At 34.6% G+C, this 27,846-nt stretch overlaps 1 protein-coding gene across 8 annotated transcripts in view; it reads right to left on the bottom strand.

Moving 5' to 3' along the window:
* Window positions 1-27,424, bottom strand: part of LOC105209090 (guanine nucleotide-releasing factor 2) — a 39,261-nt gene extending 11,837 nt beyond the window's left edge. For 2 of the 8 annotated variants that reach the window (XM_011179279.3, XM_011179283.3), the window contains exons 1-2: window positions 1,359-3,148; window positions 3-315 (exon numbers count right to left, since the gene is read on the bottom strand). In XM_011179279.3, coding sequence (XP_011177581.1) covers window positions 3-315; window positions 1,359-1,533 — 488 coding nt within the window. In that variant the 5' untranslated portion in view covers window positions 1,534-3,148. Of the gene's footprint in view, window positions 1-2; window positions 316-1,358; window positions 3,160-21,464; window positions 22,701-22,863; window positions 23,238-27,010 lie in introns of those variants that run through there. The other 6 variants (XM_054232327.1, XM_054232328.1, XM_054232329.1 and 3 more) reach the window with 6 other exon arrangements.
* Window positions 27,425-27,846: the final 422 nt, after the last annotated feature.

Below are 27,846 nucleotides of genomic sequence, written 5' to 3'. Positions count from 1 at the left end.
ACCTTCCCAGCGTATTGTTGGGTGTGCGTATCATGGAGATTTTCTCGATTAGATCGTCTTTGAAAGAGCGCGCTCTACGCGCCAATTTCGTACCCTTTAGACTGTTCTTATGACCGGATGTTGAGACGCCGTAACCAGCGCCTGGTACTTGATATATCGCACTGTTGCCGCTAAGCGGTGTGTTGGCGGATTGTTGCGAGGTCGGTGTGGCGGGGGATGGTGTGTTCGGCGAAGGTGTACCACCTCCGGCACAAACAAGATTCGATTGTGAGGAAAGCGAGGAGTTGGGTGTGGATGGAGAACTGATGGCACTGTCTGCAAAGAGAAGAAGAGGTTACAAAGATGATTAGTTATAAGTAGAGTTAAAAGATGACAGAACGATTAAAGTTAGAATATTCCACTGCAAAACGATTGGTAAGCGGAGGGAATCTAGATTCAGGGAAGAATGTTATATCAGAAATATTCTACAAAACTATTTTGAGCATATTTTATGCTAAAACCTAGGGTCTCAAGATTACAAGTGGTCTTATTAGGCAAGTTGAACTAACCAAACCGTTAGGCCAAAGTAGGCGGAGCGGATTTATATTATATTCTGTAAATTATTAGATTATATTCAACTCAAAATCATTCTCCAAAATTATGTTAAAATTCTCTTATGCTGTTACAACAACAAAAACCTATAAAATCCCATTTAATGTGAAGATCTTGAAAAACCTAGGGTCTAAACATCAATCGATGTGTTATAAGTGATTTTATTTGGCAAGTAGACTGAACCTAACTTTATCTCAGAACAATTTACGATGCAATAATATATAACTGGATTTCTTCTTCCAGCAATTAGTTATAGGGTCTAGCAATATAGCAAAGATTATATGAGAAAAAATCAATATATGGACTAATATATCTGGTGACATATTGTCTTCGGTGCCATTCTATTTCATTTTTCATCCTTACAAATCTAGCAAAATTAGAGATTTTACATAATGAAAAAACGCAAGTAACGGGATTCAATGTTAGAAATTGATTTTCAAGCCTTTAGAACCCATATACCCACCCTCAGCGAGAAAAAATTATTTAATTTATTTGAAGTAAACATATTTTTGAACAATTTAGGAAAGTTTTTTTTTTCGCAAAACACTACACTTAACGGTATACAAATGAAAAAAGAAATACGGACAATATTTTAATAGTGAAACTGGTTAAACAAGTCATATAATTTTATTTCATACAAAGCATATACATAAGTATACCCGGAAAGCCAAAATAATCGACACATTCCAAAACACTTTTTTGCAACACAACCTGTACAGAGAGTCAAACCATAAACAGAACCCGCTGATACCCCAACTTCGACTTACATTGAATGACATTTTTCACTACCACACGCGGACGATAGGGCGTATAGAAAAATTTCGGCGATTTCAATTTACGCCTCTGATATAGTTTCATGCCACGATCCAATGAGTACGAGATAACATGCTGACTCTCGGCATATGAACAATCGCTGAGGAACGACTCATCGAAGTGCGGCATTGCATAACAAATTGTTGGTTGGCGGCGGCAACGATGTAATAAACCATAAATGATTGCCGCCACACAGATGTAATTAGTAGCGTATGTATAAACACAGTCGCCAGCAACAAATATCAGGAAGCTGACAAGCACCAAAAATATTTTTGGAAAGCCTTAGGCGACGACCAAAAGCACTATGTTAAAAACTAATTTAGCCAATTGTGCCAATATATATGTGTGTGTAAGTGTGGCTGTAAACAAAATCTGCTTAAAATTTAGGTTGAGTATAGCCCATTTGTGAAAATTGTAAAGTTGCAACGGCACGACGGTGACGTGAAATGCTTGTGACTGCTGCCGCTGGGCCAGCACTGCAACGATGATGCTGCGCTAATTTGCTTTTGAGCTAATGTTAAATAATTAAGTTAACACGCTCGCTGGTTGACGCTGCCAGCCGGATGGCTGGCTGGCTGGCTGACGGACTTGTTGGCTGACTGATTTGACTTGACTTGGCCGGGCTTTTGTTTTATTTTGCCTGCTGGCGTTGCTTTTGTTTCAACACTGCTGTTGCTGCTGTTGTTGTCGTCGTCGTCGTGGTTCGCTGCTGATGAGATTTGATGTAATTAGCAACACGTTATCATTGAGCTAACTAAGGCTAGCTGACACTGTGGCTGATACTTTGATGCGTTTACTAACGCTTAGTTAGACGCCTACTTTGATATGGGGTCACACACACAAACAAAAAAAAACACTTTTTGCACAGCTTCACAAAACTTTTGCAACTTCTTCAGTTATGCATAGATTATATTTCAAGAATAAAGAATATTTCTACTTCACAAAGAGCTCTTTGGTGCTTGCGATTTTCGGGTAGGTCTTTTGTTGAGCCGTTGCGCTGCACTGCTCTTGTTCACCGCACACACCGAATAGACAATGCGCGACAACAGCGCGAGACAATGCGATAACAAGGCAATCAGATACTGCAAATATGTGGGTACGTGTAACTTTGCAAATAAATACGAGCACTCGTCGTCGTACGTCGACGTACGTTCCGTTTCGTGTGTTGCCGCGTTGCGCGTGCTTGACGTTTGGTTGGTGTGTTACCTTCAAGTTAGGAAGCGCACTGAGCTATGAAAACCCGCGCTGGTGGCTGTGAGCCATCCGCCAGCCCAGCCAGTCAGTCAAGAGACGAAGACGGATATGCGAAATACTATATGCATACTCCACAAGTACGAGTACAATAACGTGGCGAGAGCCGCAGCAACACAACAAACAAACGACACGACCGCACAAAAGGCCAACATCAGCTCGGCAGTCAGTCAACAGTGAACCTGCTAGGCAGCGTGGCCAACAGGCCTTACGTGAGCAGTCAGGCGGTCAATCAGCGCATTGGTGCGCCACTTTGCTTTTGTCAACAGCTTTGCGTTAGCTTTCTGTGTTGACTCTGCTCAGCAGCAGCAGCCAATGGTCATCGACAAGAGCGCAGCAGCTCTCTATGGTCGGCCGTATAGAAATAAACAAATCAGCAAAGTATTATGCGCGCCCATATGCTCGTAAACAAAACGTAAATAAAATAGCATCAACTATAGAAATAAAACAACAAAAACAGTAGCAAAATATAAGGTGTACTTAGTTAACGCGCGAACCGGATTCGCTCTCTCCAGTCTTGCGTACTAGTTATCAATATTGAAAGAAGGGGGATTGTTCGATAATATTTAAACGCTGCAGAATCTGCATTTTCAGCTAATTTTTTTAATATAAATTTTAAATCTTCACTTTCATACTATATTTTTTGTTGTGGGCGCCTTCTTTTCGCCACTTCTCTACTCGTTAAATATGAATTCGGTTCACTTCTCAAAAGAATTTTATGTAACAGGAAAGATAAGATTATCCGTCTGTGTTCCCAACTAGAGAGTGCTTGCTATAACCCCATTATTTCTAGTAAGCGAGTTGTTTGTTCGTTTCGCCACTCTCTAAATATTAAATATCTATTAAATATTAAATTAAGAGAACTACTATATCAAATCAAAATTATAGACCTAAAAAATCTAAAAAATGCGTTGATGGGTAGGTGAGTAAAATTTATTAATTCGAAAGGTTAAGCGGGTAAACTAAAGTTGGGTCGAGATCTATCCATAATCTTTTCTAGCTGGTTGCTGCTTTCGGGAGATCATTAGTGTGACAAAAATATGTATCGTCAATTCTCTATTAACGAAAAGGGAGGAATATATTTGATAAAAAGAGGGTTCCTCTCTTTTAGAAGCTCATTGTATCACTGGCCCTCAGTTCAGACGCAAACCTCTTTCAATTTAAAATCGACTTAAAATTTGTAGTTCCCCTCGACCCTATTAAAAGATCACAAACAACTCTCGATAAACGAATATATAAAACCCTTGAGCACCATACATCGTCGGGTATAAATTGTATGCTTCGCACAGCTATCATTGAGCACGAATTGCCACTACAGCGGTGGCTGGCACTCGCCATAACATCAATATGTGATTAACAATAAATAGACAATGAGCACACACCTCCTCTTTACACTCGCTCAGCGGAGCGTAGCAGTCGGCGGCGGCAAACACAAAACTTGAATGAAATTTCAATACAAAATACAGGAACAACGAGAATTGTGAATAACAAAAACACCAAAAAAACGCATGCAAACCAACAAACGTGCTGTTGTCGAACCACGAAATGGACATAAAATCTTAATAGGAAAATAGGTAAAATAATAGTGCAAAAGCAACAAATAGCATACGAGCATGCCGAAGGTGTAAGAAAAAAGTGAATTTCACTTTTTAGCAATTCGACCAAATACAACAATGTGTCTGTTCCGCATAGTGGCACTGACCAAAGCAAGAGGAACACGCCATGGCAGACTGCTTGAGTAATCGCGCCAAAACCAAATGGTTGCTGAGCTGTGTGGCAAACAGGAAGGACAATGACTTGTTGTCCAAATAAAAGAGTTGCATTTTATTTTGGTTCGGCGGTAATTTGAGTGTTGGGAATGAAAAGGCCTTAGTTTTTAAGGTGATTTGGTGTTAAGGTTGAAAATTCACTTTTTTGTCGATATTGTTATTGTTGGAGACAACTTTTAAAAGTCGCTACAAATCTTAGGTCGTATCTAAATCTCTTGACGGTTATTAGAATTGGATTGACCTATGGGAACCCTTTTGAGAAAGAATATTCGTTTTAAGAATCAGTTGACCCCGACGTATTTATATTGCCTGAAAGGGTATCTGAGTTTACAACGTTTTATAGATGAATAAAGAACAATAACAAATATAACTATTACAAGAGAGAGTCCTAGTAACGTGAATCGAACTAAATGTCATCATCAACAGTAGGATCATAAGCGTAATTTTTTGCTTTGACAGACACCTCGATATTTCATCACTCTTTAGCCGTGGGAATCAGTGGGACTCAGTGGAGGGGGGTCTCATTCTCCTGTCAAGAAGAAGAAGAAGAAGCATCTGATGTTAGGAGTTTCTAATGGCGTAAAAATAAGCAGGCCATTCAATTGAAGTAACAGCTTTGTAAGTGCATATCCAACCGATGGTGATTAAAGGTAGTTTGCAGAATAGAGTCTTTACAGTATACCAGATTTCATCATCATTATAGGTTGCTTGTTTGAAAAGAAGTGAAGAGCGGATGACCTTAAGCGACTCCACATAGCCATCATTACGCTCATTCCACTTCCAAGACATGCTCTGTTAGGTGTAACCAAAAACTCTGTGGATTTGATGAAGCTCCTCAGTTTTTCCCCATCATAGTTGCGCAGTTTCTTTTAAATTGGAATATTTGGAGCCATAAAAGGTGTCCGTTCTCAACCGACTAAAGGCAAAGTTCTAGCGTCTCTTCGTCCTCCGCTCCTGCTCTACATTATCCCGATTCTACTATACCAAGTTTTCGAAAGTGGGATCAAAGCTGTAAGTACACCGAATGACTCCTACGATACTGCTCAATTATAACTTTCCATAAGTTGTATGGTATGCCCCCCCGCTGTGGTACTATGAAAGGTATAGGATAGCTCAGAGGAACTGTGTTCCCGGTTCCTGGTACCCTGAGCCTTCACCTTCCTTACAAGTTTGACGAATATAGCTAATATAGAATTTGAAACAAATTCAAAAATTGGAGAAAGCCCAATACTTCTACTGCTTTTACATACATACATATCCACACATTAACAATCCTTTAAGTTCATCAGTAATAAATACTCCACTGTTTTCGAAACTTCAACTTTCTCCACAGACTTAAAACATTCGAAAGCAACCTTATTGACGAGAGACATTTCATCACATACTAATTGTGCATGCACTTGAAATATATCTACGTATGTACGTACGTACGCGTCCGTAGTACGTCAGTCAACGCTCAATCTTGAAATGAGGAAAACGTGATTTTTGCAATACGCAAAAATAGAGCAAAGAAGCGACAAAGCGCGAAAAGAAATCCAAAAACTATATACTAGACATATATACGTACGTACTTGTATATAAATGTCAGCGTGTGGACACGAAAGAGTTACGTACGTCATGTCTAAACTACAGCTAGGAATTTGTGGGACAAAAGCGCGACGTCGTGAACGACGGAATGTCAACCTCATTGCATTAAAACATAACAACCAAAAGCAAGAAGATAGCAATCGACGACCAAATAGCTAAACGCCAGTCATTCCTAGAGCAGGGAGTAGAGAGCAATTGGCTTTTGTAGCCAAAAAACAAAGCGTGAAACCTCCTCACATGAATGAGCGCAAAGAGAAGGCACAAATTGGACATGAGAAGCCTACTGATGACATAAACATGCAAACTGAACGGCGGCGAAGGTGAAGACGACAGCGGATATGTGGATAAGCTAAATATTTATGTGCTTCCATATATGTATGTATGTGAGAAGATATATAGTGGGATGCAGCAATTCGCATAGATAACTAACTGACACAGTGAGTGACTAAAAGGTGAAATGCCAGGCATTAAATTCACTATGAACGTGTTTAAACCACGACAATAACAATGGCGGTACGTACGTAGTTACATAGTTCGGTTGTTAGCCGTTATCAAGTTGACAGCGAAACAAAAGATAACACAACAAAAATAAGTGCAATTAATTGAAAAACGAAGATAATTCATAATTGAAGTAATTATATTTTTGCAAACATTTGCACAACGTCGCTGTCCATTAACTGTCGGCATGCCGAAATCCGCTATCGTTTTGTAGATACCATATAAAATTATGAAAAAATAAGAAAAAAAACGCTTGAGTTCAAATTCCCGAAATAAAATTCACAAAAAAATAATAAAAATTGAAATATGTGCAAAATCATTATGTGTGGATGTACATTAGGGTGGCACAAAACTAAACCAAACTTTAAATGTTAGCGAACGAATACAAAAAAATCTCATACGCGAGCGACAAAGGAATACTTGTAAAATAACATAATGTAAAGCACGAGTTCACCCATATTAGTTAAAATATAATCCACCTCAAAAGTGAAAGTGAAATGCTGAGTCGTTAAATTGTTGTTAATGGTCTGAAAATCTTATGAACCTTTAGAGCAATATTTTCTCAAGAAAAAAATATAGTGAGATTATTTTGAATTTGTATAATTTCGAAATTCGGAGGCAAATATTTAGATTCAACTACGAAAACGGAGAAATTATCGAACACCCAGACGTATTCCGTAATGTATTTTAGGTTGTCTGGTTAAAATACTGAAACATTCTACAAACTACCTAAACTACGCTATTTTCCACTGTCTAATTTTTGAGTAAGTCGAAAAAGTGATAATAATTCTTGCATTCATGATGAAAATGACATCGATTTTCGAGAAAAATCGGAATTGGTTCAGAATGCGAAGCAGTTATAATAATATATTCGTCATATAAATCTGAAAAACAAAATTCGATTCTGAATTTTTTTTTTAAATAAAATAAAATAATAAGTCTCTCAAAACAAAAACGGGCCACCCTACAGCATAGAGCTCACTTAATGGAATAAATTTGCGCAAAACCACGCATACATAGGAATATATAAATACACGCATGTACATATTTGATATATGAAATAGAGTTTGAAGCAACGGCGCCAGTGGCATGCCCAATCAACTTAAGAAAAAATAATAATAAAAAGTCATATGAAATAATAAAAAGCGCCAAACTATGACCATAGACATAAGTACATATTTAATGTGCGTATGTAGGTGCGGCAGTATAGCATCACACCAGCGGAATTTGACGTTGTATGCTACCAGAGTACAGACTCACTACGATGGACAAGAAAACAGCAAAATATAAGGAATATATATAAAAAAAAAAAAACATTAAAAAAAATAAAAATTAAAAAAATAAAAATTAAAACAAGAAAATATAAAAAAATAGAAAAAAAATTAAAAATGTATTTAAAAAAAAACATATAAGAAAATAAATTATAAATATAACAATCTATCTGATAATAATAATTCCATCGTAGCTGCGATTTGTTATTTTATTTTAGCATGCTATTTTTACATTTCTATATATATTTCTGTCTTCGCATTTAACGCATTCGTTTCTCGTACGACAAATAGTACATAATCTCCGACACTGACTTAAAACAATGGCAAGCGCATATTGAATAAAGAACAGTTGAAGTTTATGTGGAGCTTTAAAAGTAGATTATGTTTACCTATCAATCAATATCAAGCGATAATAAAAAATACAAAATTTAAATAACTTATAATTATATGCTCTACCCAAATATTTGAGTATTGCTAATAGAATTGTAAAGTTATTACACCTTTTTATTCAATGCAAAAATCCGGAGCACAATAAATAAGGCTTTCTAAGATAAGATAAACAATAAATAAGGTAAAGCCAAGAAGCCACTTCCTTTAGGAGTTAATTCTAACAAATGATATGATAACATTATATCGTAAAAGTGATTTTATGTTACTTATTCACATACGAGGGTGGCCAAGAGCTTTTGTGGAATGGAGAATAGAGAAATTTTTCTTCGAAGAGCGAAAGTCATCAAGAAGGTAATTGTGTAATGAAGTTTAATGATGGCAGTACATTTTTTTTACAAAAAATAATAATAGACCCTCTATTCGAATAGTTTTGGCCTGATCGGGAGCATAAAATCTCTCTTATTGTCTTGGAGGACTATTATTGTCAAAGGCTTATAACATTTCATCTAATCGTTCAAAAGTTTTTGGTCTCAATGTGACGCTCTCTTAGCCACAAACGGCATGCAGAAGTCATGTTTTTTAATTTTTTTCAAATTCAAAATTCAAATTTTTTTTATTCAAAAAATATTATTAATTAAGCGCCTTTGCAAGTGGTTACTGCTTCGTTTTTTAGAACATCAATAATCTCTCTGCTCCATTAAGTTTGTGATACGACCACCCACTGTAAATGTCTCAGATTTGGACCCAGAAACTATTTCCCCCTTTCGCAGTCTCGAAAAGTAGCTCGCTGGTCAAAATTTCACTCAAATGAGGAAATCAAGATGGAAACTAAAGCTTATTTTGAATACAACGAATCTTCACTATATCGAAATGGCATCGATTGGAGGACTGTTAGAATACACACTCCCAATATTGAGATGATGGAACTAGTTATAAAATATTTTGATTCTGAAAACTATACACATTACGCCATATCTTTGACTTTCCCTATAAAAATATTATACTAATTTCATTTACATCTTTATAATTATAAGTTCGTGCTTACTTCTCGGCATATCCAAAATAAGCTGAACATTGCATTTGCCTTCTTCCAATTACCTTTGCCACAAATGAAATCGAAATTCTCAGGTATTCTCCTCTCAAAGAAATGTAAATTCCCCTCAGTACACTTTATATTCATTGTTGAAAGAATCGACTTTATTTAGGTCAATAAAAAATTGTAAACTTTCAGCCACAATCAACTGAAGCGCATAACAATTGCATAACATAGCATACCATAATGGGTGCTACACCACGCAACTGCACGTACACACGTACATGTATACAAACCTACAAATGTGGGGTACATACAAACAACTATGAGTGAACTATATCTTTAATCGAGTTAAATTTATCGCACGCATAATTGGTGAAGACCTATTGAACTTTATAAATTTATATATAGAGAGAGATGCACAAACAGCCCACTTGCATGTGCAACCAGCTACGCATCTGTACCGTTATGCGTTATAACTGCATACATATTTACGTGAGCAGTGGGTTGCTACTTGCAGATGCTTCATAGAGAAAAAGTGTGAAGAAAACTTTATTTTATTTTTTGCTTTTCAAATAAATTGAAAGTAATGGATATAAGTGCCTATGTATGTATGTATGTAAGCGTTTTATTGAAAATGAATACAATTTGTGAGCAATTGAAATAGAATTAAACTAAAAGCGTGTGGAGCGCAAAGTAGTCGATGTATGTATGTAAGGTAAGTGTGTTTGTCTGTATGGGCGTATTTACGTAGGCCGTCAGCAGTGGCCGGCATGTAACCAGCGCGCACACACCTCATCACACACTTTCCCAGGCTATTTCTGTATCTATTTTCATTTAACATTGCTCATTGAACTTTCCCAACGTTCGTCATTGATTTATTTTAAAGTGTGTAATAATAATTTACAAATTTTTTATTTATGACTTTGACATTTGAATTATTTTTATAAATTTTTTCATATTTTTTTTTCAAATACACTGTGAGACACAAGCAGCTGGAAGGTTAAGGTTCACAACGGAAATAGACATGTGCAAGCGCCAGTGAATTAATAAATAATAAGAAAATAAGAAAAAAATATTGTTAATTATTAAAAATATAACAACAATAAAAATTATAAACAGTAACGTGAAAAAAAACACGTGCTTGTAATAAATATAGTGCGAGCAACTATGTTGCAAATACTTGCAAGCCGGCATATTAACATACACCTACATATTTAATATATTGTATGTAAGCATGTGCTTGAATGCCTGCCACATTTGCGCATCGCCCACGTCACTAATGCGTCTGAGCACTCATACGCCTCAGCGGTCGCGCTGCAAGCAACACACACACGCACGCGGTTGACATAATCGCAATGCGCGCGCGCGTGGACGCGCACTCACTTTTTATTGCTATCATTTCTTATTTTTATGGCTATGCAGCGTGTCTATACATATGCAGTTTAAAGCGCATGCAATACTTTTGCTGTGTTATGCATAAACTATTATTACTTACACAGTTACCATGTATGTATGTGTGTCTGTGTACGAGTAGAAATAAAAATATATTTTCTTTTTCGTTTACCTTATAAAGTCAACTAAATTTGTATGCGCCTATAATCAGCAACATTGACGCATACTAATGCAGCAACAGATGGTTAATAGTAACAACAGCAGCAACAACAAAGGCTTCAAAGGCTGCAATACGTCATAGCTTGGCGGCCAGCAGTCGGTGTAAAGCAATTGACGCAATGACTGTTCATCAGCCAGCCAAGTTCTCAGGCGTTTATTAAATACATATATATAAATAAAAATATAAATATATATACATATATATGCTCTTGCGTACGTAATGGGCATTTCCCTCAATGTGCCGCGCTGTGTAGGGTTTGCTGCTTTGCTCTGACTGATAAAATTATTATTTTTTTATTTTTTTTATCAGAAATTTATGTTTTTGTTATTGCTAGCTGAAGGAACTTAGTCTTTTTTCTTTCTGTGCTTTCGTCGCATGTGCGTCACTTCTGACAGCGCTCGTGTGCTAGTAAACTCTTTAGAATGAAATTTCCAAATATCCGCCCGGCCGACGACAACGACCAATACAACTATGTGTGGTTGTAAATAAAAGTGAGCGCAATAAAATGTATTTACATTATGTGTAATAGTTATATTTATGAATTGTACACACATGCTCTGGCTTGCTGGCTATGTTTTTCGAAATATTTATTTATATATCGATTGATTTAGGGTTGAGTCGAATATGCAATGCTATAGTGCAGATGTTTGACCTTATTTTTCTATTAATAATAACTCTGAACTTCATTCATCTATCTTAGCAACCAAAGAGTTGGACAACATTCTGCTTTCTTACTACATAATTTGCCGTTACGAGTGCTATTACTTAATAAAACCCTCAATTTGTAAACAACGAACCATGGTATTTATTTTTACCTCACTGTCGTCCACAAAATATCTATTCTTTTAGTCCATGGATTCGTCTTATTTCAAAAGCGTTGGTCAGTATATGAATAAACAGTTATAAAGTCTGTAAAGTTTATCTGCTTAGAAAAGGTTCTTACAGGGGTTGTAAAGTTGTCATATAAATAGTCAATTTTATTTAAAAAAAAATATTATATGTACTCGGAGTATAAACTTTTTCAAACACGTCGATAGTATAATGGAAAATTAAAAAGATTACTTTGAATGATTAATTATCATAAACAAATTGTTGAAATAACTCCTATTGTTGCAGTAATAAGTCAATGCGCCTAAAAGTAGGCAACATTTATTTCAATTTCATCCAGATTTCTTAAATAATTTGCATCACATCTATCATTTTCTACAATAATTATCAACCATCTCTAACTATAGGGCAATCAATCAATCAAGGTAAGTTAAGGTTAATCAATGTCAACTCTTTTTTAAATGCATCAATATATTCTGAGTAGTTTGATTCGCTTGTTAAAATCAGTAACGGACTAGAGCTCTTTTACAAATTTTCAGGAAGAAGTAATCCAACCATATCGATTTCCATGGATTGTTTTTGTTAGTTTGAAAAAATATTTGTCAAGGAATATTGGTTTTGATACAACGGTGATATATTTTAGTAGTTTGCGGCAGACAACCACCACCGACATATAACTATATCAATTTCCATCGATATAAATATTCTTCGTAAAATATTGGATTTGGCACACACGCCGGTTTAAACAGTGTCTATGACAGATTGATCTTATAAAAGCATTTTATTGATCCAAAATCGGTCTATGGTTCCCCAAATATAGTATTTTTGCTTATAAACGTTGCCAGATAGTATATGAAATCGCCCTCGTCGCTCATCAAATGCTTCCTCTAATTTTTTGACGTGAAATAATCCGATAACCGCGAATACTACAATTCAAATCTGGATCCCATGAACTCAATTGATTTGTAGAAGTCAAAGCTAGGTAATGTCTACCCGTATATACCAACATACAAAACTCGGATTTGAACAAACTAATTTTTTCCGAGAATGAGTCATAAGTAAAAAAGTGTTAACCTCCAAAATCGAAATATATGGTTTCGAAGTTTGAAAAAGGGACTTTTTATTAATAATTACAGGATATAATAACTAATAATCCAAAATATCTATTTTTTTAATTCAATGATATATACAACTTATTCCTCAAACAAAATATATCTATTTTTCTATTTTATATATTAGATTACCATTTGAAGGTTCATTGAAACCTAAAAGAGTTAAGGAATCAGATTTATTACCTTAATTTATTAGTTATCACATACATACAATTTTCACTTCAACCTAAAAATTCAACAAATTGTTAGTTCCATGCTGAGTGCACGGTTATTTACTAACAAAAATTAATCAATTAAAACTTTCCAATAATAACACAAGTAGTACCAAATACATATTGACTTTGCATTTATGACATAATAACACACCGCTCCATATCTGTAAATATGTATGAATGTATGTAGTGCACTTCAACTACTTCGTACCCAAGACCCAATTAGTAAACAATTCATAGATTGTGAGTACTTTTGAATGAAGTGATAATTTTTCATAGCTTTTCTACAAATTTGCAGCGGTTTCATTATGAGCGTTCGCTTCATTTAATATTATGCATAGAGCTACAATCACATATATGTGTGAATGTATGTATGTATGGCCATAATATATGCGTATGCACATTTTTTAAATGTTAATTAGCTATTCAAGGCCAATGAGCGGGAACAATAGCTACAGTTAAAGTATGCATATTATTATTATTTATTAATACAACAAAATGATGATATGAATGAAGCAAAAAATATAAAAAAACATTAAATAATAACAATAATAATAATAAACACACAACAAAAAATCGAAAGCTATAATTAAGTTAAAGCCGCGTTGCGGAATAGAAGAACTAACTAAGCAACACAAATACAAATGCAAATTCAAATTTGTTTAAAGTCAGCAAATACAAGGCGAACCATAATAATGCAATGTAAGCATGCAAATTATTGCTCGCAATGAAATAAGCAATGCCAAATTGGGGAATGCGCTGCATTTTTGCACCACCAACTATTGTACAGTGACACCATTTTCGCTCCATTTTTGGAGCGTTAAGCAAATACAAATGTTAGATATGAGAGTGTATGTGTGTAGACATATAAGCTCACACACATACATATATGTATGCATACACACGTGCCTTGAAGTGTTTACAAAACCGCAGGCGCTTTTTGGTGGATTGGTGAATTGTTGAAAAAAAAACGCGTTAATTTTGCTTTTAAACTCACTTTTAAGCGTCCATAAATCATAATTACATACAACTGAAACTACAAGTGGTAGCTGTAAACTATGGTGCATATGTGTAAGATATATATATGTACATCGCGTGGATCACATAATTTGCCGCAATTAGAAACGTCAAAATGTCGTAATTACTTACTTACTTCACAGAAAGCGAAATCAGTTGCTGTTAAAAACAAAAAAACTACAAGAAGCACGAAAAACGATGAAAAATAAACAAAAACCGCATTGTGACGACATGGCTGTTGAGGTTGAAAATGCGGAATTCCAATAAATGAGAGTGCAATTATGTTGCTAAGTGGATTTTATTTAAAATAATTAAACGGAAATGAAATGTTTTTTAAATATAAAATGCATTCCAATTAATTTCTTCGTGTTTTCGAAGCTCCAAGTATGGATTTACAGATATATATAACCTTTAAAATATATAATAATGTCCGACTTTTATCCAATCGCATTCGTTTAACACAATCGGTAAATAGGATCGTTTAATACATACATTGATTGCAGCAAGCTCCGTGATAATCGCCAGAACCTTGAGATATCAGAAGAAAATTTGGTTTTTTCTATGGAGTTACTACCAAGGTTGTTTTGAAAATATGTATTGAAAAAGTAGACTATTTTTCGAAAGAGCAGCATAGATCACTCGTGAAAGAGAAAGTCGAATTATCATTAAAGAGAGCAAAAAGTCTCAGTATATAAGACCCTATGTTCTATCTAAAGACTATGGGAACAAATATATACACATATACAACTTTGCCTCCGCAGTTATCCAATAGATGTCTCTAGGGTCAAGCACTGGTCGATTAAATCGATTTTTTTTACATCGATCTTGGACATTTGTGTTAACATTAATCCAAAAAAATATTTGCAGAGATCTGCATCCCAAAGTTATTCTTAACTGAAAATGTCACTTTTTGAGCCGATTTTTCGACATTTGCGGGAATGTCTCTAGGGTCAAGCACTGGTCCATTAAATCGATTAAATCGTTTTATATCAATCTTGAACATTTCTGTGAACATAAACCCAACAAAAAGTTTGTAGAAATCTGTTTGCATCCCAAACTTATTCTCAACTGAAAATGTCACTTTTTGAGTCGAATTTCGAAGCGTTGCTTCCAACCAAAAAAATAGTGAAAATCATCGATGGGTTGTATTTTAGAACATCCTCTGACTTTTTCTGTTTCAGAAGCTCATAATTCACTACGAAACACAAGTCATAAAAAATTCGAAATTGGAACGCCATTATTTTCTTCACACTAGTGATGAGCACTGCATGCGCCAACGAAAACAGATACTTGTAATTTATTGTTTATTTCATTCACCACATTGTAATACACTCTGTTGTTATACAAAACACTTGTTAACGTGATTATTTATTAATAATTTTTTACTGTAAAACATGATTACAATATTATTTGGATATACGAGTACAGCAGAGTTATCGATAAATATTTATTTAAACATCCGAGGTTTTGTTATTGACTTTCATAATATTTTTGATATTTTTTTATGAGAAATTTGAAACGTGAAAGTTCTTTGTTAACTGAGAAATATTAGAATATATTTAAAATTATTAAAAAAAAAGTAATTTGTAAAAGAAATTGAGAGGTCTTTGACATGCTTAGTCATTTTTGTAAGTTTGTATGTATAATGCATTAAATGCAGATCCAAAACAAATAATTAAAATGAGTAAATTCTTTATGGTAAATTTGTAATTCTATACACATTTTTTCTCTGTAATAAAAATTGGCGATAAAAGTGCATTGCATTGCACTAATCACTTTAATAATTTGGAAATCACTGGAGTTTTATTGACTTTGGAGGTCAGGCATTTAATTATGCGATGAAAATATTTCCACAAAGCTTTCAAATATGCACGTAAAATTTTATAATTTTATAAGTTTAATCATGGGTGGAAAAATTTAACACCGTAAAATCGATGAATCAAAGAAGCTTATTCATTAGTATTCAATTTAATAGAACCACCATTTTATAGAACATATAAAATACTTAGAAATATTATATTTAGGATTTATATACGCACCAGATTTATATATTTATATGCAATTATTTGTCTCCAGATATATTCACTTCTAAATCATTTTATGTATGATTCATAATAATTACACTTCAGTTTCCGGTACCCAAAAAACACACTCTGAATCATCTAGTATATTCTAGAGAAAATTTCGTATACAATTTGTCTAAATGCTTAGAACATAATCAATTCCATCAATTGACTCTTCACTGATACACCAATTAATAATTACGTAAAATATATATACACAGATGCCTACATTGGCTGCCAAAAGCGCTGGCGACTGACACTCTCTCCAACAGGTAGAACACTATCTCACTGATATTTCAAATAATTGTTAATTTTATGATAAGATTTTTATAGACACTTTATAGGCACATTTAGTGCGCCGCGAGTGGGTTCAGCACTTGCAACGCGTCTCAAGTCAACACCGATGTGAAACTGAAGTGAAAAGCGCCAGAATAATACAAAAGTAAGCATTCACCAAATTGTACGCCTACAAAACACAAAAGCCACCAGCGGCAACGTCGTCGTCATCAACGGTAGTCAACCACATGTGTGTATCTCTGTATGTGCATGTCCATATAAGTCATATGTATTTATATATGTAAATTCACACTTGGGTACGATATGACGACTATATGTTTGGCACACGTTCTTAAGTTCTTTTCGTTTTTTTTTTAATTTTTGAGCATTAAGCTCAGCTTAAAATGAGTTAACTTTAAAGTATGTTTATAGTTGTCGACGCTGTGGGCAATGAAGCTTGTAATCGTATACATATTATGTATAAGCGGCTGTTGGTCTGATTGGTAACTTTGTAAGCATATATGTATTTATAAGGATGTGTGTATTGGTAAATATGTTTGGCATTCAATTTCATTGTGTCACTTATTTTACTTAAATGCCGAGTGAGAAGTCTCGAGTTGCGCCCTCTTTGTTCTGTAGAATTCCAAAATCAAAAAGCGTGACTATATTTTTAGAGAGAACAGGCTAAACTTGTGCGTATATGTTTCATTTATTTTGCAAATCAGCAGAGCCGAACGCAGTGTAATTTTATTCGTAAAAAGTATGTATCAGGGTATGTCATTAAATACATATTTTAAGAAGTAGCCTGGTATGGCATGATGAAAAGCCGGTTCCGATTTTATGAGAAGAAATCCATTAGAATGGGATTGAAATGGTCTTTATTTAGGCGTAACCTTAAGAGTTCACAATTTATTAATACCAAAAAACTGATTATTCTGAACAGTGTTTGGAACTATTCCATCGTAAGAACTCCGGTTTTTGCGTCGATATGTGACAATGGAGCGACGCCGTCCTCTTGCAACTTGCTTTTGGATGAATGGGTCTCAGCTGAACTAGCACCTGTTCTCTCGAAAGACCATTCTGGCCCAAAGTAAATCGCAAGAGGTCAAGGGAACTCTTTGTCCTAAACAAGGTCAATCTTTCCCAAGTTATACTCGTAGGAGCTCTAACTACCCATGATACCATCGGGTTTCACGCGGTCATATTAAAAATGTTACCGGTTGCTAGCTGCAGAAGCTGCTTAGAAGAAGATAAGGTAGAATTCTCCCAGCATTTCCTTTTGAAATGCCCCGCCTTTGCGAGATCTAGAAAAAAATCCTTGGATCTCACTTTGTTGGGCACCCCCGCGAATTAGCGGATACTGAAGTTAAAAACCTCTGCAAAGTTGTGGTAGGTTCTAGACGCTTTGTCGATTCATAATATAAGTGAGGGGGTAGAATTTTATGGCATCACGAAGTACTATTCTTGATAGTCTAAGATAGTCTGGTTTTCTTTTTTAAGGAATTTTAAGGAAACAGCCTTCGTACCTAACCTAATCTATGTGACAATGGATGAAACATGGTTTCATTATTTCAATACCAAGTCCAATGTCTGTTTTCCTACTGGACTGCGAAATATGATCAAAATTTTTTTGAGAGAACAGCGACACATTTTTATCGATATTCCAAAACCATTAAAAATATCAGAAAAACATACCCACTTGAAGAAGAAGCTAGTGCTGTTCTATGAAGACAAAGCACCGGTTCACAAAGCAACGAAAATTATCCAAAAAATTATTTCCGCAAGCACCATTTTATCTGGATTTTAGCTAAAAAAATTGACGTCAATAAACATGTAATCAGCGAAACGGAAGTCTCTTTTGTGGTAAAAGGTTGTATTGCTGGAAGTTCGCTATAATTCTGTGCCGAGGTTGTTGACAACTATGCAGACTAAAACTTTTCAGAGAAAAATTTAGATGAAACCTTACTAATAATACCAATGAATTTGGTTTTTAGCTTTCGCGTAAATAAATATTAGTGTTCTAAAACACAAAACAAGTGTGATATTTTCCTATTATTCAACTTTTGAGGAAGTTGCTTCCAATTGAATATTGCAAAAAATTCAAAAATTCAAACGACGGAAATTGTTTCGGTCCAAAGGTTAAGTATCCACTGCATCTGCCCTCAACTAAAATTCACAACCGCTAATAAATAGCGCATATAGCACACAGTGTCTGCCTTCCTCTCTCTATTTGGCGAAAACATCTCAACTATATGCGAGCTATTCCATTGCATTTTTCTGTGCTTTAGACAGGCTTTTTTTGTAGCGAAATTAATTGCGCACACGTTCTATGACATTTATTTATAAGTGCGAATAAACATTGTCATAAATTTGTGTGGAATTCATTAGGGTGGTACTTACAACGATGGAATTACAGGACAATAAGGAACTTTTACATTATCATTTCTACAACTGGGTGGAGCCATTGGCTTATGAGTAAAACTAAAATAAGTAATTGCAGTATTTCTAAGAAAAATGTAAAATCATTTTCTAAGACAAATTTTTTGCGTGTCCACCATACACCATATATACCATATTATAAGGTATACATTTCCGTTCTTAATGCCTTCAGGTTCACCTTAATATTTATATATATCCATTCTTATGTATGACGATATCTCTCAACAATAAGCCTAATTATGTCATGCTCAACCGACTACATGTTTGCCATAAGTTGACAACAGGAACAACAGAATGTGTTGAATATACACAGCTGACACTACTGTTACTTCTTTACAATACTTTCATTAATATTTTGACAATCTTGCATTCGTAAGATGATTTTTTGTGGCGCCCGCGTAATCTTGATTATATTCTCTGCTATATTGTGCGCGTACTTATAAGCCAAATCTATACGAACCCTGTGAGAAATTGTGACAACACAGTTGTGATAAGTTTTCGGGTTGATGATTGGTAGTTGGGGGTTTTAGAAACTTCGATTCTTCTCACTATCTAGAGCCAGAAAAGTATGTATGTAATTAGCTTAAAATATAAATATGAAAAGATTTACTACTCTCATGCATGTTACAATTCTTACAGGGTGCGTCCCTTTTGGCACAAACGTGAATTTCATTTCAATGCGAACAAGTAATCATATAAATACGAAACGTATGAACTGGTTGCTGAGAAAACGTATAACGAGCTAAAATTAACAATTCGTACTGTTAGTGCACTTAGAACCGCAAAGTTATTTATATTTCACATACGTACATACATACACATACAGATGTATAACCCTATATTCATTTAGACAAGCCTAGAAACATTGATGACTAATGACAAAAGTATTCGTTTTGTTTTATATTCACCATTAGTTGAACCCTTTGTTAGGCGTATGGGAGACAAGATCACTTTTTGTTTTGCTACTTTTCGAGTTGTTTCAAATTATTATTATTATTATTCGTTTGTGTTTGGCCTTACTTGTGTCGAATAGATGAAGCCATTCACCTTTTTCTTTTCGCGTATTAATTAGAAGCGTACAGCGGACAGTGAATTTGTTTTGTTTTCTATAAGTGAATTGGAACGTACACAATTAGTGAGAGAGTCGTCGTAGCCGATTAGTTATGGATAGATCTTTTGGGTGCAGCAATATTTAGTATTCAAACTATTTAAACTATCTTCAGTATTCTGTTCTATTATTCAAATTTATTGAATTCCAAAATGGTAATTAAATTTGGCACATACCAACCCACTTCGATTCGCTTCTCTCTGCTCATTATGTTTGAGATTTGCGCTCTTCACAAAAATTTGCATGTGAACGGTACAATAAAGTTTAAGATGAATACCTAATTAAAGCTTAATAGGTTATGCTATTCCTATTATAATTTCTAAATATAGGTTATGCTATTTTTATTATAATTTATTAGGTTATGTCAGTTGTATGTTCGATTCGCCAAACTCGGTATTTACCGAAACGGAATTATAAATACTTCGGGTTTGAAGGGTATACTAGACAAATATTTCGCCTTATTCGTGACAGATTTATAACCGATTTTTAGAATATTTCGATATCATGATTTAAAAAAAAAAATACAGTTGAACTTCCATATATCGAACTTCTATAACTCGAAGCTCTCCATAACTCGAACTCTTGAATTGGCAATAGAAGTCAAATTTTAAACATTTTACCTTCCATAACTCGAAGTCTCTCGAAATCGATTTTTTTTGTGGATTATGGTGATCCGAGTAAGGGAAGTTCAACTGTATATTAAAAATTCCAATAGGTATTTATATTACTAAACAAATAAAATATATAATAATAAAAAAATCTTCTTTGTTAATTATTAAGATGTTGTTCAGAAATTATGCTGCTGATCATTTTTAGCTCAAAAAAATCAATAAAGAAAATAACGGCTTCACTTTGATTGGTAGAAACTAGGCCAGGCTTGATAGAAGAAGATATCCTCGTCTTAATTCCTCGCTTAAACTTGCTTTCAATAGATCCAAGTTTAATATTTTTTATCTCTGTGAAAAATGTGAGTTTTATTACAAACAAACAAATATGGGGGAAAACTTGACCATACGAGCGTACGTTCAGAAACTAGAAACCCATAAAAACTCAACATATGAATTAGGGATAAATTTAATATCATTTTTATGCGATTATACTCATATTTATAAACGGCAATGAATTGTTTTATTAATAACACTGTTCAAAGAGTTGGACCATTTCAGATATCTTTACAACTTCAAGTTTGTAGAGTGTCAGCTTATCAGCAATGACGATAGCCAAAAGCAAATATTCTCTATATAAATTTAAATATTCTCATTAACCCAGCAGATAAATATGCTGGTGCGGAGAAATCGAATTACTTAATGTTTTGGAACTTAATGCAGATGGAGATCGGGTACTGCTTACCGTTCCCAGAACAGTCGGGTCTATATAACCGGAACAAGCTCGGATTTTTATCAGACCAAGACCTGGGAAATCGGCAGCTTACCACGATTTTATTTGGGGGAACGACAGTTTACAACATTTCCAAAGTGATGTTGCTTTTTAAAAGATTAGGAAGATAACAACCAATTTGAAACTACATTTAGATAAAACTAGTCACTTAAGCCGAGTCACCATGACATGACGCGATCTCGCATATACGCACCTCTGTTGTACGACACACCCGCGCCATCGGTATCATCAAAGGCAGGATTTGCACAGCAACGGTTATCTCCGACAGCGGCGTCAGCACTGGCGGCACGTGAAAATGGACGTGGTTTGCGATTTTTGACGCGTAAGCGTAACTCGGTACTTAAAATACGCATGGCTGCGTAAAAATAACGTAAACGGCACACACACACTCGAGAACGGTAAACAATTAATGGCAGGGAGTTCACAATGTGAATAACTCCATTTGCTTGGTTAGCGCGCACTTAATGAATTTTTCGTATACACACAGACAGCGCACATTTAAATTAATTTTCGTTTCAAACACTATTCTACACAATTTCTTTTTCAATTATTTCACACTTAATATTTATTTTTATCTTTATTTTTTTCCAACTTGCAGATGTGAGCTGCTGCTGTTGCTTGCCACCAAAATGAAAGTGTAGTCAATTTGAGGCATACAAAGTAACGAGAGGCGCCTGCCTACACTTTCAACACTAGAACCACCACCACCAACCAAATCTTAATTATGTTCCGGTTAAGGCTGGTCACAAGTGATGTGGCACAAGCACCAACTGCCTGAGGCGCAGCTGCCTGAAGGGTTGGTTATTTAGTTGGTTGATTGTAGAGTAAATGACGACAGCGCTATTGGAATGTTCATATGCCAAAAATACCGAAACTGACAGTGATCTCTGACAGACAGACAGTAGTTGCGCTTATAGCAACCGTCGCTACTAAAGTTGAATGCTGAACTGCTGTAACTATTGGCATCAGCAGTCAATTGGCCGCTAATGCTGTCGCTGCCGCCGCCGCTGCTTTTGCTATTTCTGTTGTGTTGTGGCTTTAGTAACTGAGCTCGATGAAAGCATGTATACAATTTAAAATATCGTGTGTATTATATTGTAAATTGTTCAACTCAGTTCGGCAGTCATTTACTTCCAACATTTATTCATTCATGCAATTGAATCAAAAATTATATTCGAATGCAACAACAACACAACGAATGATTCAAGCAAAAAACATGAAATTTGTTGGTCGAATGAACAGAAAGTGAGTTGTGGCGCGTCGAATCAAGGCTTTGACGTGTTTGTGTGTGCGTGTGTGTAGCTGATTTGAGTTCATTTACAAGTATTCAATAGTGTTTTGCTTTTCTATTAGTTTCTACTAGCATTTATTGAACTTATTGTTTTTGTATTGTTATTGTTGCTGTCACAAGTGCATGGCACGTAATTCACTATTACGAAAAAAGCATATTATTACACAGGCGCAGACTATGTAAAAGCTTTTGCACTCATATGTTTAAGTATATATTTATATGTATATAAACCGCACAATTGTATTGTTATACATAGAAAACTATAGCGAAATCGTCGATTTTCTATAATTTCAATATTTACTTTGCAATTTCATTTATATATTTTCGCAGTAACTCAAGCAAGCACACCACCGCGTCATCTACCACATTATATATCTATAGATATTTTCATCAGCGTATATTTTTCTTTCCGCACGGTTCAATGTATTGTCTCACCGCAATTTCAATTTCATCGATCTATTTTCGATTTGGATCTTTTTATTTCACTTTTCATTGTTATTGTATTATTTATTGAAAATGTTTCACTTTTTTTTTCCTTACGTGGAAATCTTTAAATGATCATCGCGTTTTGCGGTTATGTCTACAATGAGTTTTTCCCGCAGCGTTTATAGTTACTCGTGCACAAACAACTTAGCCAGTTAGCTGCTCGCAAAGCAATCGACTACTAAATGCTCTTTGCTTTTGCTATCGTCAATGTTAGTCGTGCTAAAAGCTAGCAAATCGTGTCTTATCAAATGCGAAATAATAAATTTAAATGCACACATACATAAAGATATTTTTTTTTTACCTACACATTTGATATGTATGGGTGTATGTGTATATTGATCAGGCGTACACATTGGGGTGGGGTGGTACATATGTTCATATGTTAGCTGAGGCAGAAGACAATAGGCGTATTTGTTGCAGTGACTTGACTACAACATTGGCGACGACTTTGTAAGGCGTGCGGAGATAATGACAATTGAATAAGAAGATATAAGGTGGCCGGCCACAGCAAATGTGGAAAATGTCTTGTCAACAAAAAGAAGTGGTATTAAGTAACTTAATACTGAAAGAAAGAAGGAACTGAAAGTAGATGGAATCGCGACTCTAACTTTAACAAACAATAGGGTTCAATGAAAGAATAATGTTTTTTTTTTTTAATTTAAACCTTTAAACATAATTTAGACCTTTTATCATAATTTATAAAATTAGTTAATGTGTATTGGAATTGATAGACTATATTCCCTTAAAACCACCAAGCATACCTTTTATAATCTTTAATCAGTACCATACTTAGAATTTGTATTCACTTTTCAGGGAAAATGGAACCACAAGCCACAAAAACTAGATGATCTCAGAACTTGTAGTCAATGCTCAGAATTTCGGTTATTGAAACTAGTTTGGGAAATGAGATTTTGGAGATAACCTCGACTTTTTAAAACATACTAAATAATATAATAACATTTCATAAATAGTAGTATTAAGTTTTAGTTTGAATTTATTTACAATTTAATAATAATTACATGCCCCAAGAATACATACAACTGGTCACATTAGATCGTCTGTATTTGTATCGTATATTCGCCAATAAAGTCATTCAGTATTGGAGAGTCATGTGCGTATTTTACCAAATTCCCGCCAATACCACCCACCCAAACCCCAATCTAGGAACCTAAAAACAAATAATACTAAACACACATAGACGTAGTTACATATACAGTGGTGTTTAAAAAAATAGCAGCGCGGCAGCAAATATTATAAAGTCCCTTATAGTAATAATTTTATTCTACCGTTGAAATTACATATAGTTTATTATATTTAAATGTTATCAAAATGGGTAAGTTAAGGGACTATACAGTGCTGTATTGAACTCTTAATAGGATAAAATAAAAAACCCTTGTCTTGCTAGAAGTCCCCAAAGCAGCGTGGAATCTAATAAGACACATGTTTATAGGCTATTATAAAATGTTGCAATATTTTTTGAGATCCAAGTGTACATTATCTGTTTCAAAGTATGTCCGAAATAGTCCAAAATTTCACCGAATGTGGGAAACTAGGCCAAAGCGTGCGATATAAACAAAAACCGTGCAGAACTCTGGAAATTATTATGTGAAGACTGTAAGATTGGCGATTTTGGTTTGTTATAAGCACACACTTCGTAGCTTCCTCGTGAATTCTTGACCAAAACCAATACGATCAAATTTCCAGAAATAAAGAGAACCTTTGAGTGGCATCGTTTAACCGCACCAGAAATCGCTGAAAGAACTAAAGACTATCCCAAAAATTGAGTTTAAGAAGTGTTTCGACCATTGGAAGAAGCGCTGGAATAAGTACAGTTATATGGAATGAGGACTATTTTGAATGCGACAACATTAATGTACAAGAATTAATAATTTTTTTCCGAAATACCACGTTACCGTTACTATTTTTTAAATTATATAAAAACTTTCAATAACATTATAACTTTCTTATCTTGTACAAGAACTGAATCAGAAATCTTTTATTAGCATCTTTTATTTTCATTTTAATATAAATTAATAAATTTTTCGGTTTACTAAACTGCTACTTTTTGAAACACCACTGTATCTATAAACACATGTTTATATATGAAGAGAGCGAGCGCGAGTGTAAACATAAAAATTTGAGCTTTTAACCATTAAGTCCCAGCCAAGAGTGGCAAATCAACTCTCATATTCACTCATGCAATAACAACGTTTCTCATTTTCATCATTATACACTTGACCAGCAAGTAAAATATTTGCTCTAAAACAACATACAAGCAGTTTTGCATATTTTATAATATTAAATGATCTTACAATAATGCTTTGTTTACTATACTTAAGTTACTCCTCTCCTGTTTTTATATTTTGGCATATTAATTTGTTTATTGCAGTATGTGTACCTTGCTTTATAAATATATGTAGTGAGATACATTTTTGGTTGATCCATGGTTTTCTGAAACCCTATGTAAAGAAAACTTAACGTCAGTTGTCATCGAGGCAATCTAAAGTAAATCCAGGACGTTTTTTTATTGCTAATGTTGACTAACATAAATGACAAAAAATGTCAAACGAAACTTTAATAGAAAATTGCAAATATCTGCAATAATTCTTCGATATATGTTTTCATGTTTTAAACTTATTTGAAAATGGTTATTTTTTGTTATTGACGGGAAATACTACTAGGATGACAGCACGTTGCCGAATCTCTTGCGGTTACGCAGACGAACGTGGGACGTGAGACGAACTTAAAAACTGTATGCTCCGTATTTAGACAAAGCATTTGACATTACAAAACTTTTAACGAATTTAGGGAAATATAATATTCCGAAAAATACAATCACTAAACGTTAATATAAAAGAAATAGCTAGTACATAAGTGCCAACATATTTTCTATACTTTTATAGATTAATTATTCTAAAAGCTATTAATAGCAACTCCACTCAATCGGAGCACGGCATCTTTCATATAAAAGTATTTTCGACAATTATAAATTTTGTGGAATTTAAACACTGTGCTCGTCGTAAAACCAGAGCACTGCAACTTTTACTTCCACTTAGTGCTATGCTCCAGCACACTGCATAACGGTCACACGGGGCATGAGCAGCGATGCGTTCAGAGGAAGTTCGCTGCAACAGCGTCTACTGACTCCACTGCTTGCTTATTCGGTGATCTATGGTTATACAAAACTGCAATGGCATCGTTGAGACAACTTTGCACACCAAAGTGAATACACACAGCAATATGTAGTTTGTGTTGTTGGCCAAGGAATGCAATACGACAGACGAATTGGGGTAGAGTGAGGCGCCTGTTTGCCGATGATGGCGTTCAAAGTTGCAGCCAAGACGAACGGTATGCCTGTATGTATGAATAAATAATGTGCTTCTCCTCTTTGGGTATGCGGGCGGATGCTCGAAGCAAAACGCTATACTGTCTGCAGCTATCTTGTACTGCACGCGAATGGAGCAACAATCACAGCATTTCGTAAAGAGTGTATACACACAATCATTTTACACCTTCCGAATGTTAAAAATAAACTTGTTGATAAAAATACACACGAGAAAGGAGATCCAATGGGAAAAAATTCCATATGCGTAAAACGTGCAGATTTCGATGCTATGTATTTTTATATGTTAACCACATTTGTAATACTAGTTAAAATATTTTATGATGATTCATTCTCTCTGTAGGGCGCTGGTTTATAGTAGCATTTATTGTTTGTGGTTGACTTTGCACGCATTTTTGGAAAAACTGGTAATAGGCATGATGCATTTCGTATGATATTTTTATAACCAAGCGTCAACTATCTTTATTTTTATAATTTCACTGTGGCAAAAACTGTAATTATTGCCTGGTATCGAGCATATCATGAAACAATTTAAAGTGTGGAACACTCTCCAAAGATCCTTTCTCAAAATCAAATACTTAAGTACATATTGCTTGTATTCAAGTGCAGCTTTACTTACCGACTTTTTGCAGGGCATTCATGTTCATGTTCATTTTCCTTTCCAATCCACTTTGCTGCAGGAGCTTTGCTGACTTTTGCGGAAACTGCTACTCGCCTGCTGGGCTATTTCACTCGTGTTTTTGTATCACTAAATTCCTTCTGATTACAATTTACATATTCACTTTGATATACATATATGTGTGTATAATACTGCATTTACATATTTCCAATTATTTTTCACTCTTTTTGTATAAATTTGCACATTTCGCGTGTGTAATACTTATATTTTATTTTTTCCAATTCACTTGAGCGTATTTTCCAACTATAAATTCAATTTGACTTTTTAGCATTTCTTCATTTTAGGGCACTTTTCAGAACGACATATACTTCGCGCTGTCTACACTTCTGCTTCTGTCGCTGTCGCTGCTACCAGGGATAAAGGGATGTCCAACTTATTCCAGCGTGAGAGCGCCTCAAAATAAGCGTTTTTTATAACAATTTGAATTATTGCCGGACCAGACAAAATACAAATTTTTGGGCCTTTAAATTAAAATACCCAACATTTATTACGGTTAAAAAAAATTTTATACTGTATTTTTAATATAAAAATTACATATTTAAATTTCTTTTAGCGATATTAAGGTACGTTAAAATTGCTTGTTTTCGAACTTTCACTAATAAATAAGGAAAATTATCACTTGTCAACTGACAATTGATAATTTTTTTACAATTTTCCATGAAAAATTAATTTCCCTATGCTGCATATCATAAACAATTTCTTTACCCTCTTTTAAATTTCGCGTTTACATTTATATTTATTGTTTTAAGCTCTTATAAGTAATCTTGCACGGCGGT

This window comes from Zeugodacus cucurbitae, chromosome 5 (genome assembly GCF_028554725.1).
Source record: "Zeugodacus cucurbitae isolate PBARC_wt_2022May chromosome 5, idZeuCucr1.2, whole genome shotgun sequence".
Lineage (NCBI taxonomy): Eukaryota > Metazoa > Arthropoda > Insecta > Diptera > Tephritidae > Zeugodacus > Zeugodacus cucurbitae.
This window is presented reverse-complemented; position numbering and strand designations above follow the sequence as displayed.